The following is a 20,834-nucleotide window of genomic DNA, read 5'->3' as shown; positions in this document are numbered from 1 at the left end:
GACTCTGGAAGAACCACTCATCTGGGCATGAGGGTTCTCGCTGCAATGGGGCCATGGTGGGTGGGACCTTCCACTGTGTGCTGCGTCGGGACATGTTTAGGCATGGATTACAGCTACCCAGTAGCCCCTAGTATTTCTCAAACATTGAGTGTGTGTGTGGTGGATGGTGTAACTTGCTTGTTTGGATCAGATCCTCCTCTCTTCTTCTACCTTCTCTGCTTCTCTGCCTCCCTCTGAACTTCTTCCCTCCTCCTCCTCCCCATTGCGTACTTGCCAAGTATCCTGTTGTATGACAATAAATCCATGTGGGTGAATAACAGTTTCTCACAAATTTAACAGGACAACTGAATCTTACCACATTCCTTTCAAATTACATGAAAATCTAACTATACACATGAGCAGAGTGGAGGGACACTGGATTGTCTCCTCTTCCCCACCCCGTACAAAACGCACCCACAGAATTGACTTGTCATACTGTCCCACCCGCTCTGTAACCAAGAAGCTCTGCTCTCTGCTGCTCACCTGCTCTGAGTAGTCATTCCCGTCAACATCATCACTGTTGGAATGGCCTCCTGGACTCTGTACATCTATCCCATGACTCTCCAGGATTGCTGCTTCTTCGAAAAAAGCAAATAGATCCCTAAATTATCTGTTACATATTGGAACAGCTTGAACACCGAATTAATCTTTGTGCTGAGGAAATAAGGATGTCATTAAACAAGAACCTAGATTCCTGTATGTTTTCTTTTAAATTGCAGATGGACAGAATTCAACTGCATCCAGGCCAGGGGAGGAACACGTCTGTCATTCTGGAGCCCCCGCTGCTATGAGAGCCACATGTCAGTGGTTTGACTGTTAGGTGCTTCCTAAATACTTACCAACTAATTCAATAGCCCTCCTGTCTCAGGGTTCTGTAAAGTGTTTGAGAATTGTATTGATGGAGAGGAAATTAAATTTAGAAATGAAATACAATTTTAGAAGCTCAAAACCAATTCCCCACACTGATCTCATCAATTCATATTTCTTAAATGCTCTTTTAAAAAATTCTTGTTTTGGGGCACCTGGGTGGCTCGATTGGTTAAACATCTGCCTTCGGATCAGGTCATGATCCTGGAGTTCTGGGATCGAGTCCCACACATTGGGCTCCCTGATCCGCAGGGAGCCTGCTCCTCCCTCTGACCCTCTCCTCTCTGGTGCTTTCTCTCTCTCACTCTCTCTCTCTCAAATAAGTAAAATCTTTAAAAAAAAAATCTGTGTTTTGCTCTGTTCCCTCTTAAGACTCTTTCATTCCAATTTTATTAAGCACATGTTTCTTAATATCTAAGTCATGGCCCAGTAACAACAAAGAAGCTCAGGGTCTCATTCCTGGCTCAATACCTTAGCCAGTAGCTTTAATATGTGGTACAGGAGTCATGCAGTCAGGGGCCATGTCTAATTCTAGATTCTAGACTATTAAGAACAATGATATTATTAGTATAATACAGACAGTGCTAATTAATATTAGTTCTTCAAAACACAAAGAAAAACATAAGGACAATTCTTGTTAGGCTTAAAAGTTAGCGTCATTAAGACCTGCAGTTCTAACTGAAGGTGCTCTCAAAGCAAATACAATGTCCATGACTGCTTCAAAAGGGAAAGCAGCCTCTCTGATACATTACCAATATTGGCTCTCCTCTTGATCTCCTTCCGTCTGTTAGCAAACCAATTATATACTTTCAGGGAGGTAACTCGTTCCAGATCAGACAGTTTTTTGCCTGTGAATACATGCAATAAAATTCAGATAGTTTGCAGCTGAGACCAGTTTAAGAAATAATACTTTTCTTTTTGAAAAGTTCTTTTGATTGCATTTACTGCCAATACAGATATAGGCTTTCTTGTTGTTGCTGTTGTTCAGTATTGTGTATACACTTAAACTATTATTGAATGAATAAAAACTAAAGAAATACAAAAATAGCAGAACATAAAATATTTCAGAAAGCCACATAACACTAAAGAATTCCATTACTATATACAAAATTCATGAATTCCACAAAGTCAGGCTGCCAGGGTTCAAAGGTCATAGGATAGGCTATGGAGGCTTCATTTAATTAGCATCATTATAGATGAGTATGTTAGGCTTCATCAAGTTTTCAGGTAGCTCAGGTTTACTTACAACTTTAAGGCCCTATATAAACTGTTTCCTGTTGTTACTTAACATCCTTAAGGCCTTATATAAATTGTTTCCGGCTGTCTACAGACTGTCTGTAGATAGCCAGAAACAACTGTCACCCATGTTTTCTTGAGGACTAAAGGTCACTCTGACATCCATTATTATAACTATGCTAGAATGCATAGCCCAATTCAGATTGCATTTTAGATTCATTATCTTCCTTGCTGTCAAATGTGACTTCTTACAGATTAGCACCATGCTGGCCAACAAGGGCCCATCTGCTCCTTTCCTTCCTCCACTGGTCTTTTCTGTTTTAGCTTTTAATCCACAGTGGGTGGAGAAGCCAGAAAACAGGTTGAAGTGTTGATGATACAGGGCGAACTGTTTTCCAGGAAGCTTCTGAGTTCCTGCACAGCCTCAAGCGTGGGACTTTGGCTGCTGTAAAGTAAGAGGTAAGGGTACAGGTGCCATTGGAGGTGTGTCTGGAGGGTCTAGATTGCTAGAAGTCTGGCTTCTGGGTAAGGGGGAATAAACCACAGTTTAATTATGATAAAACATTGATACTTTTTGTATACAGATGCTTTAAGCCAATCAAATTAACTGTCCAAATGAAGATCAATTGATCATCTTAACTGAGAATGATTTCTGGTAATAAAAACCGTGAAGTGTGGAATAATATTTTAACACATGGAAGAAAAGTCATATGTGTGTTTTAGTGGCTTGGCTGACTTGCATTAAGAACATTAGGACTTCAGAATGGAACTAGCCTAAGGTTTTCCCAGGTGTGTGCAGAAGTCATCCCAATGTGGGAAGGAGAAAGAAGCCAACTCTAATAAGAATTCCTTCACTTATTTGTGGAGCATAACAAATATCATGGAGGACAAGGGGTGTTAGAGAGGAGAAGGGAGTTGGGGTAAATTGGAAGGGGAGGTGACTCATGAGAGACTATGGACTCTGAAAAACAATCTGAGGGGTTTGAAGTGGTGGTGGGGGGTGGGAGGTTGGGGTACCAGGTGGTGGGTATTATAGAGGGCACAGATTGCATGGAGCACTGGGTGTGGTGAAAAAATAATGAATACTGTTTTTCTGAAAATAAATTTAAAAAAAAAAGAATTCTTTCTTTAAACAGGAGTACAGAATTATAAAACTTGTTAAAAAAAATTTAATGGAAGGGGAGGTGAACCATGAGAGACTATGGACTCTGAAAAACAATCTGAGGGGTTTGAAGTGGCGGGGGGTGGGAGTTTGGGGTACCAGGTGGTGGATATTAGAGAGGGCACGGATTGCATGGAGCACTGGCTGTGGTGCAAAAATAATGAATACTGTTATGCTGAAAATAAATAAAAAATAAATTTAAAAAATTCTCTTAAAAAAAATCTAAATCTTTTCATTTACAAGCCTTGCTTAAATATTCCAAACTTGAAAATTATTTTGGAATTGACATAGTTATGCTATATTTTTGGAGGAAGAAATCTATACGGTCTTAAAAAATATAATTTCAAGGTCTCATATCTTTAAGCAGGGATACTCCCTGGGAACTTTCCCTATGAATGTTTGATCTGGAATACTGTAATTGCATCCCTAAGAAGTGCTGCTTGAGCAAGACATGGCAGTGACTGGACAGGAAGGTAGTGAGGACAGAGCTAATGGCACCCAGCTGGGATGAGTAAAAGATTTCCCGTTACAGATGACACTCTGAAGTGGAGATGACCGCCACGGAGGAAAGTGGCAGCCTGCCACCTTACCTGGCTTCTGTATGACGGCGTTGCAAGCGTTGGCAATTTCTTCTCTCTTAGCTTCATCTGGATATTGATTCTCATTGAAGTAACTGCAGGGGCAACCAATTAAGACACAAAGTTTGTATTTTAAAGAATGTGCTCTCATTAAAACACTAGCCCACTGAAAAATATCTTCTTCTTTATGATGTAACATTAGCGTCTGGTCCAGGGTGTCCAGTGGAATTCTCTGTGAGGATGAAATGGTCTGGCCTTTACTCTCCGAGAGGGGAGGCACTGCTCACAGGCGGCTGCTGAACAGCTGAAATGACGCTGATGTGACTGAGGAAGTGAATTTTTGATTTAATTTTAGCAAATTTAAATTTAAATCGCTAAATGTGACCAGTGGCTACTATATTAGTACAGTCCTAGTTACTGCTTTGCTTCACTGAAAGATGTCCTTGATACAAAAGTTGCTTGTGATACACATATAGGTGGTTGAAATCATGGAGTTCTATTACTGAGACACTGGTAACAACAGGACTTTTTTGTGTCTGTCATATTTTGTAGTGGCAAAAATTCTAAATGACCGAATTGTGCATCAATGGGAGAATGGTAGAACAAACTATGGGACATCTATATTTATACACGGCTATTTAAAAATGACTAGGAAAAAAAGAAGTTAGAGCTCTATCCATTGACCTGGAAGGATGTTTACAGCATTCCTAAGGCAGAAAAACAGTCTGCAGAATAATGTGCATGGAAAATGCCATTATGGAATTTGAAAAATTCCTATGTGCACATAAATTTGCATGGATAAAAGCTGGAAGAGTACACAACAGGCTGTAAAAATCAATACTTCAATGTTGGGGAAGGGGATTAGTGGGAGGAGATGTAAATATTTTTGCTTTTTTCCACATGTTAAAAAAAGCACATATTCTATGCAATAATAGTACTTACAAGAAATTAGGTTTACAGAATTGCTCCTTAGCATTATCAGACCTATGAGACTATGTGGGAACAAAACATTTTTTTTTTTTAAAGATTTTATTTATTTGTCAGAGAGAGAGAGGGAGCGAGAGCGAGCACGGGCAGACAGAATGGCAGGCAGAGACAGAGGGAGAAGCAGGCTCCCTGCCGAGCAAGGAGCCGGATGTGGGACTCGATCCCAGAACGCTGGGATCATGACCTGAGCCGAAGGCAGCTGCTTAACCAACTGAGCCACCCAGGCGTCCCGGGAACAAAACATTTATTAGGGCTACTTTTTCTGTCAACTATGATTTTAAGAAAAAGGATCTACATATTATGATCAGGAAATGATCCCTTGTCAGGTCCTATACCCTCCTGTTTTGTCTTCAGGGGCTTCCCTTTCCTTAGCATGCAGCTTTTCCTTTCCCTAACCCTCTGGTCTGCAATGGTGGAAATGCCATTGTGTCAGGAATAAACAACTGGAGGCTGCAAAGCCTTCCTGTGAAACCCCAAACCAACTCCTGACGCCACCACCCCGGCCCCCACTGCCTACAACCCACCCCCCATCTCCATGGAGCACATCCTTTGACAGAGCAGCTGCCGTCCCTGGGAAGCCTTTCCTCTGCTGAACTGTTAAGTCCTAGAACCAGATCATACCAGGCCTGTCAACTACCATCCTCCACAGTGGCCTCCTGCTTGACTCCACGCTTTAAGCATCTCTTCCTACATGATTTTCTGTCATCTTTAGGGTTCTAGTGTTCATATTGAGCATTTTCCCAATGGACTATCCCCACAACTGCTCTGCTTCCACATTCCTACTGCCCTTTACTCCACCTGTGCTGTTCACTTGGGCAAAGACGTTCTGAATTAGTCTCACGAGCCTGCAACACCGGCATCAACTGGAGGCTTGTTAGAAAGGTAGAACCACAGATCCCACCTCAAGACTGAATCAGAATCTGAATTTTACAAGATTTCCAGGTGATCTGAATGTACATTAATATTGAAGAAGGACGGGATTACCACATTTATTTAAAGTTCCACAAAGACAACAAAAGCAGATATTAAGTACCTAACATTATACATTTGCACTGTGGGTAAAGAGGATTAGATAGTTTCTGACTTTAAGGAGTTTACAATCTACTGGAGAGACACATACAAATCAACATGCTCGTGGTAAAACTCATTAAGATATCTGAAGAGAGCACTGCAGGAGCACAGATGAAAGTGTGCTCAGTGTTGTTTGCAGGGTCCCAGAAGGATGTGACAGGGGAAGCGCCCTCTTGAAGATGGGCAGGAGTTTGCAAGGCAAAGAAGAGGAGGAACAGCATTTCATACAAGGGAACAGCAGGTGCAAAAGCCAACGGTAGATAGAAGCCTGGAGGATTCTGACCACAGAGAAGAGTGGTTGAAATATGGTGTTCACAGGAAGAAATGAGATACTAGCCTGGAAAAGCAGGATGGAGCCGGCTTGTGAAGAGCTTGCCGGTTCTTGCCAGTAGTAAAGACATCGTGGTGAAACAGAGGTTTTCAAGCCCATCGAGATAGGTGTACACCCATCTGTGTTTTAGAAAGATTACACATCTTCAAGACTCAACCTTCTAACTTCTACCTCCATGATCTTAATTCTGATATCCCCCCCACTCAACTTTCTCCTTACTACTCCTCCTCTTCAGAATAATTTTTCCTTTACCTTCTTTATAACCTCGAATCCTTTTAAAACGCTCCCCCTCCAACTTATAAAACATCTGTTTATCTATTTTTCCAGCCTCACCTTTCATTTTTTTAGCCTGAACTTCACGGCAAGCCAAATCAACAACATTCCTTAGGAGAAACTTATTTAGCTTCTCTGTCCTTCCACATTGCCTGTCCGGCCAGTCTCCTACCCTGCAGAAAGCACCTTCCATATGTTCTCTTCCATCCTTCTCTCCAAGTGTTCCTGGACAAAGTCATAAAATAGGGCCAACTGGTTTCTTTCTAAGCCTGTGGTTTTCAGCCTTAACCAGGCCCTCATTTCGGATGGGAACTTTTTTCTGTTTTTAATACTCCATTTTTCATGTCCCACTTACCTGAAACCTTTTCACTCTTAGGTCCCAAGTGCTCAAACCCACCAGTCATTCTTTTCACAGATGACCTTGCCTCCTCTTCTACCAAGAGGGAGGTTATTTGATGTAAGTTTGTGTGATGTTTTTAGCTTCTCAACCTCTCAACTTCTGAGTCATTGTTCACTTTTTCATCTCCAGGTGGAGGAAGATACACTCTCCCCTCCAAGGTCTACTTCTCCACTTGTATCTCTGATCTCATCCTCCCTCCTTTGTTTTCTCAGCTCTTTCCTGTCTTTCTTGCATGTCCCATCTTTTCCCTGTACCTATGCAATGATGCTATTTCACAGATTTGGTGACGTACATTTATCATTATAATCCCTAAAATCAAGATGTATCTTATAATTGGTGGTGTCTGAAAATTAACTGGCAGTGTTTTTTGTTTGTTTGTTTGTTTGTTTTTGGTCCCCCATCACTGGTACATAAAATCAAGGTGTGTCTTATAATTAAGGCCTTTTCAGATCTGATAGAATATGGCTATTGTTAAGACCTACAGGTCCTATTTCAGCTGCAGCTCTAAGGCCACTATACCTCATTATAGCAACTCTTCTTCCAAATTACTGCAAAGCCAGTGACTGACACCCCATTCACCCCTTCTAATGTCTGCTTAATATCCCTAGTGTACATCTCTAGTCATGGGCACTATCTTGTTGAAAATTTTTAAAGTTTATTATAGAGGTGTTCAGAGTTCTCCTCTAAACTACCTTTGCTTCCTTTTCTGTGGCTACTACCATATATGCATGCTACAGTCTACGAAAATGGAATAGCCCTGTGAACTCCTGCTATCTCTGTGCCTTTCTCCTGCCAGTATATCTGCTTCTTGCCTCCCTCCAACCTAAATCTTCAGGATACAGGTTGAGTCTCAGCTCTTGGCCAAAGGTAAATATCAATCTCATGAATCCCACAGCATTCATTCTGTTCCTCTCTCACATTTTTTTTCACCTTGTATTATAGTTATCACTGTGTACATCTCTCCCCTACTATGCTGAAAGCCACCTCAGATACAAGTCTGATTCATGCTTCCTTATATGCACCCCCACTGATGGCAGTGCTGACAAGTCAATAATGATGAACCAAGTGTCCACCAACCCAGTGTAAGGGTCTCCAAAAAAAATAAATACCACTGTACATGGACTGCTGAAAGTCAGGGATATAGAGTTATTATTTTTTTAAAGGATTTTATTTATTTATTTGAGAGAGAGACAGTGAGAGAGAACATGAGCGAGGAGAAGGTCAGAGAGAGAAGCAGACTCCCTGTGGAGCTGGGAGCCTGATGCGGGACTCGATCCCGGGACTCCGGGATCATGACCCAAGCCGAAGGCAGTCGTCCAACCAACTGAGCCACCCAGGCGTCCCTAGATATAGAGTTATTTTAAGAAGGTCTCAAAACATACACACTAAAGAAAGGCCTGTCTCTTGACAGCAAGAATACTGGGGCTGGATGGAAGACAGGGAAGTATTGGTGATAACTGAGATCAGTTTTCACAGTCTGTTTTATGTATTTCTCTGTTGAGTTTCTGAAATGAATATAGGCTATTTTTATAAATTTTTAATAAAAACTTTGGGGAAACACTGAAACAATTAAACACGAGTTTAATGATTAATACTCCATAAACAGTATATGTTTGTAAAGTGTATTTGGATCAGCTAGAAAATACTAGGATTGTGACTGCTATTCTAATGATTAGTAAGATAAAGTCACAATATTTTGGGAAGTTAAGTTAGAATTTGCAGTTATTTGCTGAACATATAACTTAATGAGTTAAGAAGTCTTAAAAATCATTTTTACTGTATATTTTTAGGATACAGTTATATAAAAGACAGATGATCAGCATAAAAATAAATCAGCATCTCCTTCCAAATCAAGGAATATAAGAATTCACTACACTTCTATATCTCTAAGCCTGACAATTAATCCTTTCTTCTCTGTTAGGACCTATTATTTTCATAATTAAGAAATGTAGGTCTATTCAAAGCGTAAAATTTCAGTAAAATGCACTACTACAGCTGGAGATGTGTACACTGGACTACTGAGTCCACTTTCATCATTTTGTGTTTCTGTAGTGATTCAATGTTTGAAAAACACAAATTCAAAGGAGACTGTATAATCTAAACTGATAATATACTTTAAGATACGCCATGGTAAACATTTAAGTTTAAGATGTAATAATTAAAAATATTCACTGCAAAGCTCTTAAAACCTCCCCAGCCCAAGTGGGAATAGATACACAATACCAACATAAAGAGGAAGAGTTTTTAGGAAAGACAAAAGTAGGCCAGAAAATAAAATACTCAGCAAAAATGTTACATAAGTATACTTGCGGAGTAGATAGAAGTTCAAATATAAGCCCTGATCTTAAGAACATGTGGTTCAGCTGAGGAGGAATATATAAAAAAAGTTAAGCTGTAGAAGGAGTCAAAACAACAGTCAAAACAGTAACATAACAGACAAACCAGAATAAACGAAGCTGCTAATTAAGGATATAAATGATAAACTAAATAAATTCAGAAGAGAGATATTTCCATAGATGAGGCTGATCTGGGAAAGCTCACTGAATTGGGCAGGATTCTGAGGGATGCACAGACTCCAGTACTGGAGAAAAAAGGGCAAAGTTAACAGTAAAGACAATGATACAAAGGCATAAAAACCTAAAATGTGCTTGAAAAACAAGGCAACTGGTAATGTAATCTGATTAGACAATCAGGGGGGTTATAGAGGTGATCTTGGTTTGCCTGAGAGAGTGCTGGTATTTCGGGTTATTAACAAATTCACTTCCCCAAAGTATCCCACTTTAATTAGCAATAATCGCGCCTCGGATAAACCTCATTGGCTACGATACTGCCACTGCGCAAAGCTAAGTATCCCACTTTAGATAATAAACTATATAGTCACCCTGCAACCACATCATATTACTGACTAATCTGAATTAGTGTCAAAATCCCTTTTCATATGTGCTCTGTGAAAGAGAGCATGTTAATTGCTCAGAAAAAAAGGAAGTATCAAAGGTGGTTAACTATAATTTCTACCTAGTTACTCACAAGCGAACCTATCTGAGCCCAAAGAATCTGCTTGGCATATAATAGACATTCAATAAGCAACTGTTTGATCAATAGATGGTTGAATCAATAAATATATGAGGGAATAAATGATGGAAGAAGGAAAGAGAAGTGAAAACACAGAAAACGGTGTTTGCAGTTAAGGCTTTTAGTGAAACCATGGGTATCTTTCAGGAGAAAGCCAGCTGAGATCTCACCACATTGTACACTATCTTCTCCAGGCACACTCGGAGGCTTTAGACTAAGATACAGCTGAATACAATTACATTAGCATAGTGTTTATTTCTGAGCTATTTATAACCAATAGACTATCAATGAAGTTGGGAAATAGGTTTAATGACTTTTTGATTTTGGAAATAATCATTTAGCCAATGAAAAAATGTTAAGTTCTAATTTATACCAGGCAATTGGCTAAATGGTGACAAAGATGAATCAGACAAAGCTTCCCAGTGTCACTGGGGGATGTATGTATGTAATGAAACATATTATAAAATATCATAGAATGGGCTGTATTAGTGGTATGAATATAGTATATGGGAGCAGAGAGGAACCAACATTTGTACAGGATCTTGAAGAGAGAGCAGAGAGGGTGGGTAGAGGGAATTAATACAAAGTAGAGGAAGCAACATATACAAAGAAAGAGAGTTACGAAAGAGCTTAGAATGTTCTTGAGAATGGGAGGAGTTCAGTGTGGCTGGAATATATTGTACATAAGATGGGGCAGCTGGGCACGAAACTGAAAAAAAAAAAATCTACAGGGTCCAGATTTTAAAGGGTATGACAGAATTTGCAGTTAACTTTTTATGCAACTGGGAATGAAGGTTTTTAAGTAGGGATATTATATGATCAGACTTATTTATGTAGGAAAGTATCTCTGGTGTTACTAGAGGCAGAAGCCAGTTAGGCAGTGTGGCAATAGCTGAGCAGAGGTCTGTAGTAGGCTGAGGCAAGAGAGGAAAGGTAAAATTCAAGAGACATTTCAGAATGGTAATAATTTAAGACAGCTTCACCTCCTGGGTTTAGGTGCCTCTCTATCCCTATACCCCACCCCCCCACAAAAAGCCTTAGGAATAGTACACACTATTTATTATTCACCTTTAAGCATTTTAACCTTTAGATAATGTCAAAGAAATAGATATTTCTATTGTTACCAGGTGGACAAATTATAGGAGAACTTGGCTCTAAGACTAAAAGAGATCGGTTTCCAAACTGGAACTCTGGAGTTCAAAACATAGTTCAGTTCCATATAAGAATATTTTATAGCCCTAGACATTTTCCAAGACAAAAAAGGGAAAGAAATGTAAACAGAAATCTACAGGTAGTAATAAAAAAAGTAATAAAATAAATCCTAAGGGCACTACACTTTTATAGACAAAGGACATTGTCAGCTGAGTAATCAGTGAATATCTTCACAGAAAGAAATCAAATGATCGTTTTGCCAGACAATGACAGCAAAGAATTAAAATGAAAAGTGGCAAAATAATTTACATGAAATGAGAAACCATAAGCTAGTAACAAAATGGAAATGTCCTTGAAGCACTTTCATTTCAATAACACTGAAGTCTATAAAAATTGCAGCCAGAAAATGCCTCCTTTTGTGTCTTGGTGAGCATATAGAAAAGATGAGGACTAACTCTTTAAGCAAGAGATAATGGCATGTAAATGAATTTTTTTTCCTTCTGTGCCTTTATGTGCACATCTCCTGAAGAGATATTTAAGCCTCACCATTTTAGTAATTCAAAATAAGGTTTCAGGACTGTCAGACATTGCCCACTATCTATAATCTAGTGTGCATTTCTTTATCACTAAGTAAAATTATGGGGCAGTACATAGGAAAGAGAATAACATGAAACTGGAGCACTTGGGAACCCAACTGTCCTGTCTCCTACTTGAGGTCACATATGTATTAAATGATTTTTGGCACAAAAAAATTTAAATTTTCTTATTTTTGTTTTTAAACAACAGAGTGAAAGCTGAGATGAAAGAAATGGGAAAACCTCCAAGTGCAACAACTATCTTGTTAATCCTCGAAGGCCTAAGGAATAAGGAACCCCTTTAGTTCACATTCACATACAAACCAGTATAATGATATTCTGTATTTTATCCAAAGATGTCAAAGTCCTTCTGACACTAATCAGACCTTAAAGTACCCCAGAGAAACTATCAGGGACCAGAGAAAAACAAGAGGAGTAGAGCTAGATATTAGCTATACATATGATTCTTCACTATTTAATGTAGATTTTAGGACAATGAGGGACCCTGAAAGATTATTCACGATTAACATCCTCATTTGAGAAATGGAGCCAGTGACAAGCCTATAGATGACAAGTTAGCCCAAAGTTAACAGATCTAGCTAGGATCAGAGCCAAGATTTTGGATTTCTGAGTTGATTCTCTTTCTACTACTGCTTGCTAAGGAAATTGCTGGGTGTAGTGAGTTGAATAGTGTTACCCAAAAATTCATGTTGGCTCAGAACCTCAGAAAGTGATATTTGGAAATAGGGTCTTTGCAGATGTAATCATAAGAATCAAGATGATGATACTAGGCCCTAAAACCACTGTGAGTGTCCTTATGAAAGAGAGAAGAACACAGACACAGAGGAGTGTAGAAATGGACACAGATGTTGGGGACAATGCAAGTCAAGGAATGCCAAGGATTGCCAGTAACTGCCAGGGAGGAGGAGAAAGGCATGGAAGTGTTTCCTTCTGAGCCTCGAGGAGAAAACGACCCTGCTGGCACCTTGATTTCAGATTCTGGCCTCCAGAACTGTGAGAGAGGACACTTCTGTTGGTTTAAACCACCCAGTTTGTAGAAATTTGTTATGTCAGACCAAGGAGACTAATGCCGTGGAAACAGAGTCAGTACAAAAAGAATGGGATGGTCTTAAGGGCTAATGTGACTAACTATCTACTACAGAAATATACCTGGCAAGTGGACTGGAATAGCAGCTCTTTTTGTAAGCTGACCAAAGGTTTTCTCTTCTCTAGAAAGTCTGGTCAAATACTAAAAAATTCTTTAACAAAAAAATTTATTTATTTATTGACAGAAAGAGAGACCACAAGTAGGCAGAGAGGCAGAGAGAGAGATGGAAGCAGGCTCCCTGCTGAGCAGAGAGCTCGATGTGGGGCTTGATCCCAGACCTTGGGATCATGACCCGAGCCGATGGCAGAGGCTTTAACCCACTGAGCCACCCAGGCACCCCAAATACTAAAAAGTTCTAACTTCAATTCTTTTTCCTCTGTAGTCCAAGTTAGACAGCTATCCTGCTTCTGATGCTTAACACTAACCTTCAGTGGAACAGTTTTCATAATAAGGTCCCATTTCAAAGCTTTATTGAAAGTTTTTAGATTGGCCACTTCTTGATAACAAACAGGGCTAAGAGACTGCCATATTCACCTGTATCTTCAGCAGTTAGTGCAGTGTTGACTTTTGAAAATCTTGGAACCCTTAGTATAGATAACTACTTCTTTAACACAACCAAGAGTATTGATAATTTAAAAATCTGCTAAGAGATGTGTAATAAAACAAGTATTTTTAGTAAAATGTTAATGGTAGAATCTAGGTGGTAACTATAAAATTCTTTCAACTCTGCTGTACATCTGAAAATTTTCACAATAAAATATTAGGAAAACAGTAAGTGATAACATTAATAATAAAATGATAAAATGCAAGCAGCAACCTCATTAAATCAGAGACAAGGCAACAGAGCCCACAGCCTCAATATAATTTTTTCACTGGCTACAATTTAATGTTTATCTGAAAGTCCTAGTCAGTACAATAAGACATGAAACAAAATTAAGAAACAAATTGGGAAGAAGGGCCACAAAATTATCATGGGCATATTATACTACATCAAGAAAGCCAAGGGAAAAATTGAAAATGCCTCAAAAATAATTAGATGGTTGGGTACTAAATAGGAAAAAAATACTGAAACTTTCCCATGTATCAGTAAAAACTGGTTTGATGTGACCTAACAGAAAAAAGGCATCTATTAAAGAAAGCAAGAAAACTGAGAAAAATAAAAATAACTGATGAGAAAAATATAGAAACCACATAAAAAACTAAAAAATTTCACTCACTTTGCTGAGAGGTACTAAAAAGATATAATAAGTGGAGAGGCATATAACACATTGCTAGATAAGAATGAATAATATGACAATGTCATTTCTTCCAAAATGAATCTTTAAGTTTAATGCACTTTAATCAAATTAAAACACACACATTTTTTTTCTTCTCTCTTTTTTCTCCGTGGAGTGGTATGGAGTCAACAATATGATTTTAAAGTTCACTGGAAAAAAAGATTGTAAATCGCTTAAGAAGATTTTGATAATAAATAGTAATGAAGGGCCCTATCTTGATAAGTATTGTGAAATTATAAAGTTATAATAATCAAAACTGTGGTTCAAGATCTGATGATGAGACGAATAGAAACAACAAATAAAATAACTTTATAGCAAGCAAGAAAGAATCTTAAAGGAGAAAGGAAAAAATGACTATTTGGAAAATAAGGCCAAATTAGATCCTCAACTTATATATCCCAATATATTAGAGTGAAATGTGAAAGTGAAATCATTAAAAAAAACAAAAAAACAAAAAACTATAAGAAAATCTCCAAATGAGGAAACATAAACGATGGGAGGTAGCTACACAAGAATAAAGCAATGGATTTACCTATATTTAAATGAAAAATAAAATAAATTACAAATAAATATAAACATATAGCAGAAAATGTTAATGATCTCATTCTATAAAGAGTTAATATACAAGTCAATAAGAAAACATGAATACACAACAGAAAAATGGCAAAAGGAAAAAATAAACACCAAGGGGCGCCTGGGTGGCTCAGTGGGTTAAGCCGCTGCCTTCGGCTCAGGTCATGATCTCAGGGTCCTGGGATCGAGCCCCGCATCGGGCTCTCTGCTCGGCGGGGAGCCTGCTTCCCCCTCTCTCTCTCTGCCTGCCTCTCCATCTACTTGTGATTTCTCTCTGTCAAATAAATAAATAAAATCTTTTTAAAAAAAATAAATAAACACTAAGTATGAATAAACACGTAAAAATGTTTAGCCTCACTAGTAATCAGAGAAGTTTAAATGTAGACAAAAATAAAACATTGTTTTTCACCTATTAAGATAGGCAAAACAAAGATTATTACAATATGCATGGAAGACAGGCTCTGGTGATAGGACCAGCATATGCTCAAGACCACTGTGAGTGATGTGGACAAATTCATCTTTTTAGAAGGAGATAGTGCATGGAGCACTGGCAGTGGTGCATAAACAATGAATTTTGGAACACTGAAAAAAAATAAATTTTTTAAAAAAGGTGGTTCATGTCAGTACTATTTAGGAGAGCAGAACTGGGAAGAGTTAAAGGTCTAATCAAGTAATAATAGTTAAATTATTTGAAGAACAAAGGAGCTCTTAAAAATCACATTTTCAAAGAGTACTTAATGACAGGAAATGTTGGGGGAAAAAGCAGGTTACAAAACCATATATGCTTTATTGTAATCATGTTAAAAAATTATATCTAATACATAGATAGAAACACTGTAAGTAAAATATTCATGTATTTCCAGTATTAAACTTATGAATGGAAATACTTTTTTTATAAACTGTGTTTTCTAAATAGTTTACAATGTTTAACTATTAATTTTCTAATAAAAATGTTCCTGAAAATATGTGATATTACAAAAAACTTGTCGTTAATTTTATAGCTACTTTTCAAAATACTTTCTCTCTTTCACCAATCATACATCTATCTACAAACTGGCAACATAGCTAGTTATTAAGTCAGGACCTGAATTAGATACAGTTACTAACCTAAATTTCCAGCTGCAGGGGACTGGGTAATAAATTTTATATATATTTATGGATTTAAGCATTAAAAATTATGTTTGCAAAGAGCATATGTATATTAAATACAAAACTACATATCTGGTATAACCTTCTTTGAAAAGATACATACATAACAGAAAAATGACCAAAAAGAAATACAGCAACAAAACATTAATGATTATCTCTAAATGGTGGTAAGTGGTATCTTAGTATTCTTCTTTATATTTCCTTACATTTCTCCATATTTTATATAAGTATGTGCTAATTTTTCAATCAAAAAAACATTATTTGAAAATAAAGTTTGCTGTCTCAAAGCAAACTTACGCAAAGTTGCATAAAATTATTTTTAAATAATTTTCTTGGTTTATCTTAATGCCTTTCAGAAACAAACAAATTTATACTTCGAATGTTTGTTTTGCAAATACACTATAGTACAACAAACAAAAGATGTTCCATACTAAAGTATATTTTATAAATAAGAGTTCATTTTGAATTCTATAGACTTAAAATAAATAACAGCTCTCTCCAAATCAGCCCTGTGGAAGGTTCCTGTGACTATAAGGAAAAGCTAAAATATAAGTGAGTTCTATTATAGAAGAAGCTATATGTTTTCATGGCTTTGCAGCTTGTGAAATTTTCAGAATAGAAAAGCCTGTGAAAAGAGAAGCCTTTAAGGCAGAAAAATTAGTATTAACCTATGAACAAATTAAAGAATTCAGATACAGTAAGTTGAATTTTGGACTCCTAATTCATAAATGCAATGGAATCCCATAACATAACTCCTTACCCATGGATTTAGATATTTGACAGAGTAGATCCTGACAAAGAAAGTACTTTAAGCTGGAAGGAAGTATTACCAAGTCACCCTCTTTATTTTGCAGATGAGGACATGAACTTTTGGATGAGGAGCCAGAGAAGAGACTTGACTTGTTCAAGGTCACATTACCTAGATCTCAGTTTTCCTGACTCAGTTCATTGGCTCAAAGTCCTCACAGGAATGGTCATCATTTTGTTAAGACTTGGTATTGGTTCAGACTTCCCTTAAGATGCAAATTTCTGTAGTAATGAATCATGTAAAACAAACTCTTGTAAACTTCACAAGTGCTCCTAGAAGCAAAGATGTGACAGCATCAGTAAGAAACCCAGGATAGTCCCAGGACCACAGCTATCTCTCACCTAGGGGCTCTTTCCTTCCCGTGAGTGCTCTGGAGACAACCACAAGGCTGACCTACCTTTTTTCACCTGGCAGAGGAAAATTAAATAAATTGTGGGACTTGTCTCTCAAAACACAACATCAGTGCACATTTAAATTCTATGTATATAGTGTAGGTTAATCTAACACCGAAGTGTTGGTAGTACCTCCTCAGACACTAGCAAACACACAAAAGCTTTCCAAGGCCTTATCAAGATGGTAAGATTCCTTTCTTTATTTGCTTAAAAAAGAAACATCCATATATGAGAGAATTACGGATACCATGTATGAAATGTGTCCAAACAAAATTTTTATCTCCCAAATGTTCTACTTACTTGCACCATGTAACCAGCAATTTAATGATAAACAGATAGAAGGGTAACACTGAATTTAGGGGTTAAGTTTTTTTAGCATACTTTATCCATCAGTAGTCTTAGAAACAACACAGGCCCATTACTTGTCTAGTAACAGGCAGTCCTACATGAAGTCCTACCACGGTAGAAATTTAATGTGAGTTTTATTACTACATGACAATTGTAGAGCTAGCTTCCTTTCTACTATGGATTACCTTTTAGTCAGAAGTCTTGCTATGAAGACCATGAAAAGAACTGAGACAATTTTCTGGAGTTGGCAGACAAAAACAGTAAAATCGACAAATTCTAACTACCTTAAAAACAATGGGGGGTGCCTGGATGGCTCAGTGGGTTGAGGCCTCTGCCTTCGGTTTGGGTTATGATCCCAAGATCCTGGGATCGAGCCCCACATCAGCCTCTCTGCTCAGTGGGGAGCCTGCTTCCTCCTCTCTCTCTCTCTGCCAGTCTCTCTGCCTACTGGTCTGTCAAATAAATAAATAAGATCTTTAAAAAAAAAAAAAAATGAAAAAACGGCATTCCTCTTGAAACCTGTCTCTTCACTGCATACTACCGAATTCATTAAATGTTTGTTCAACCCTCCATTTTATTTTAATAAGGAAGAAAAAGGACATGCACTTGAAGCCAGTGTTTGGTTTTGCTGGTTCGAACCTAGTTTCCTAAATCAAACTACCAAATATGAGTGAAAATTATATGAAGTTCATACCAGTACAAACTGTGGCACTTGGGAGAGTGACCTGCTTCTGCCAGATCACACACTCAAAGGAACAGAAGGCAGGGAAGTCAAGGCATTGAAGCTGGTGTGCCCCTTGCTGCATGGACTTCACTTCTGGAAGGGTAGCATCTCTAGCCTCCTTTCCCTGTTTTGTCAGCCCCTGCTGACAAACGTTTACAAGGAAGTACGTTTACAAAAGAGACTTGTAAGGCGATCTGATGAAGTTTCTTACACCTGGTGTACAAGTTCTAAGGCAGAAAGCCTTTAAATATAAAGCACTGATTACTTAAAAATTTGACACTGCGGGGGCGCCTGGGCGGCTCACTGGGATGGGCTCTCTGCTCAGCAGGGAGCCTGCTTCCCTTCCTCTCTCTTTCTGCCTGCCTCTCTGCCTACTTGTGATCTCTGTCAAATAAATAAATAAAATCTTTAAAAAAAAAAAAAGAATTTGACACTACCGATCAATAATATACTTATTTTTTTAAAGTAATCTCTTCACCCAACATGGGGCTCAAGCTCATAACCCTGAGATAGAGTAGCGCTCTTCTGACTGAGCCAGCCGGGCACCCCGATCAACAATTTACTATAAAGTAAAGACCAACAGAACAGGATTGATAAAATCAATCCATTCATTATCTCCTGCATGGTTTTGCTTATCATCAATACTGTCCTGCAAAATAATTACTTCTTGCTAAAAGGTATAGTCTGTATCTAAAATGAGAACTTATTCTCTCCCAGGGGGAAGTCTGAACAAATAGAAAACTAATCACAGACAACAGCATAGACTCTTTATAGAGAATCAGAGGTAACAATGCTTGAGGATTATCCTCCTACCTCCCTGAAGAGGGAGAAACATAACACAATACCTTGTATTTAGGGGTACTTACTACTTCCTCTAAAACTTAACATTTACTTCCTGTGTCATAGGTTTGCTGTTTTTATTGGGAGTCAATCAAACTACTCAGGATAAATGACTCTAACAGCCTATTAAAAAGCCAAGTTAATTTTGGTAATACTTGACAAAGAACTTGTACATTAACGTCAGAGCTGAAAGGTTATCATACCAATTGTGTACAAGTTAAATTCTTTCATAGTAATACTACAGAGCAAATCTGGGTGGGGTATAGTCATCTTCCAAGGAAGATGTTTTGGTGACAAATTACAGTTTCTATTCCTATAAGGAAGATAACTACAGGATGGTCTCAAAATGATTAGGACTATACATTAGTCTGATCTTTTGACCTTTCAGTGAATGACATGTCAAAGTAGGAACCAATAAAATATAATATTTGGGTGAGGCACTATTATGATTGGGATTTCTATGGTATACAGGTTTTAAAGTATAAAGATGATTTTTAAATACTTTCTATTCCTGAAATTACACAGTCCATTCAGACTTCCTTAACCAAAAGGCAACTAAAACAGAAACAGCGTATTTACCCACCAAGTTCATATTCTACTATTCCAAGATCTTCAAACATCAAACACATATGTAAACGTTGATACATGCTGTGAATGTTTAGTCTATCCATAATGATTTCCTAATGCACTATTATAAGGGCCAGGACCACATCTGTTTTATTAATTACTGTATCTGTCAGTGTCTATTACAATAAGTAGAACCTCAGTAACTATTTGTTGAGTTTAAAAAACAAAATGCTCACTAGTTTTCTGAAGATTTTTCTATTAGTCCATAAATTATGTCAATATTAGTGTTTATAATATGATGCTTATAATTCTGCTCCTGGAATGAGTCATATCTTCATTGGTGATTCATTACATACAATACCAGTATTTCCCAAACCATACTTCATTTCTTTGTAAACTGTGGCCACAGAACAGAATGAAGAACGTGAGGTCTTTGTCCTGTTTAATTGGTCAAGGAACTAGAGAAATGAGGGTCTGTTGTTTGTACAAAATGAAACTACTGGCAAGTTTACATGGGGATGGGGAGAATTTTTAATCTGCCTCAAAAACATTGTGATAATTTCTTCTGGCTATTTCTGTTTGACCAGAAAGGAACCAGGAAGCATAATTTGCCAATTTTAAAATGCATTTAAGGACAGTTCATCTTCTTACTGGCTATGAGAAATGGATTGGGATAACTTTACCTGTCAATAAGTGGGAAAGTTTTGTTGTTTTTTTTCCTCAAATAGTCTAATGGATTGAAATGAGGTCATGTCCAGGCTCCTGCTGTTTTATATAAACGTTAAGAACTTCCTTTTATTTGCAGAGATACAGGAGGTGTAGTTCATTATGTTCTACCCGAGTCATTCCATAAGAAGTATGAAAGAGGTTGAACTCTTTTTAAATTCAACTTCCAGCATCCATTAATTCCAAAATTTATAGTGTATTCTTGCAGCATTTTCCATCCTAGAACAGCAATGACATCAGAAAAGAGGGAAAGGAAAACCAGCTTGCCAGGGGTTGCAGTGATGGCAAGACAACCTAAGGGAGGACAGAGTACATATATATTAGGTCCTCATTCCTTATAGACCAGAACAAATATTCAGTTTCACAGGACTCATCTTTAGTCCCACAAAGTGTTTTTTGTTGGGGTTGGGGGAGTGGCACAATGATCAGACTAAGGAAAAAACATTATCAAGTCACTGGAAAGTCATTTTTCTGCTGTTTTTGAGTCATTTGGATTGGATCACTTTAAATCATCAAATTATTATTCATCACGGAACTGAATTGAATGCCTCACAACTTTAACAAAAGTAGGAAATACTG

General features: G+C 37.8%; 1 protein-coding gene and 1 pseudogene across 8 annotated transcripts in view; both read right to left on the bottom strand.

Annotated features, from left to right (window-relative positions):
* The window catches only part of HMBOX1 (homeobox containing 1), a 196,153-nt gene that overhangs the window by 15,612 nt on the left and 159,707 nt on the right, over positions 1-20,834 (bottom strand). For 2 of the 8 annotated variants that reach the window (XM_044225031.1, XM_044225033.1), the window contains exons 7-9: positions 3,895-3,977; positions 1,659-1,754; positions 523-617 (exon numbers count right to left, since the gene is read on the bottom strand). In XM_044225031.1, the coding sequence (XP_044080966.1) occupies positions 523-617; positions 1,659-1,754; positions 3,895-3,977 (274 nt within the window). Of the gene's footprint in view, positions 1-177; positions 283-522; positions 618-1,658; positions 1,755-3,894; positions 3,978-20,834 lie in introns of all 8 variants that reach the window. The other 6 variants (XM_044225029.1, XM_044225030.1, XM_044225032.1 and 3 more) reach the window with 6 other exon arrangements.
* Positions 9,662-9,789, bottom strand: LOC122890646 (annotated as a pseudogene).

The sequence above is a fragment of the Neovison vison genome, chromosome 11 (genome assembly GCF_020171115.1).
Source record: "Neovison vison isolate M4711 chromosome 11, ASM_NN_V1, whole genome shotgun sequence".
In the NCBI taxonomy this organism is placed as follows: domain Eukaryota; kingdom Metazoa; phylum Chordata; class Mammalia; order Carnivora; family Mustelidae; genus Neogale; species Neogale vison.
Note: the sequence above shows the minus strand (reverse complement) of the source record. Positions and strands in the feature narration are given on the sequence as shown.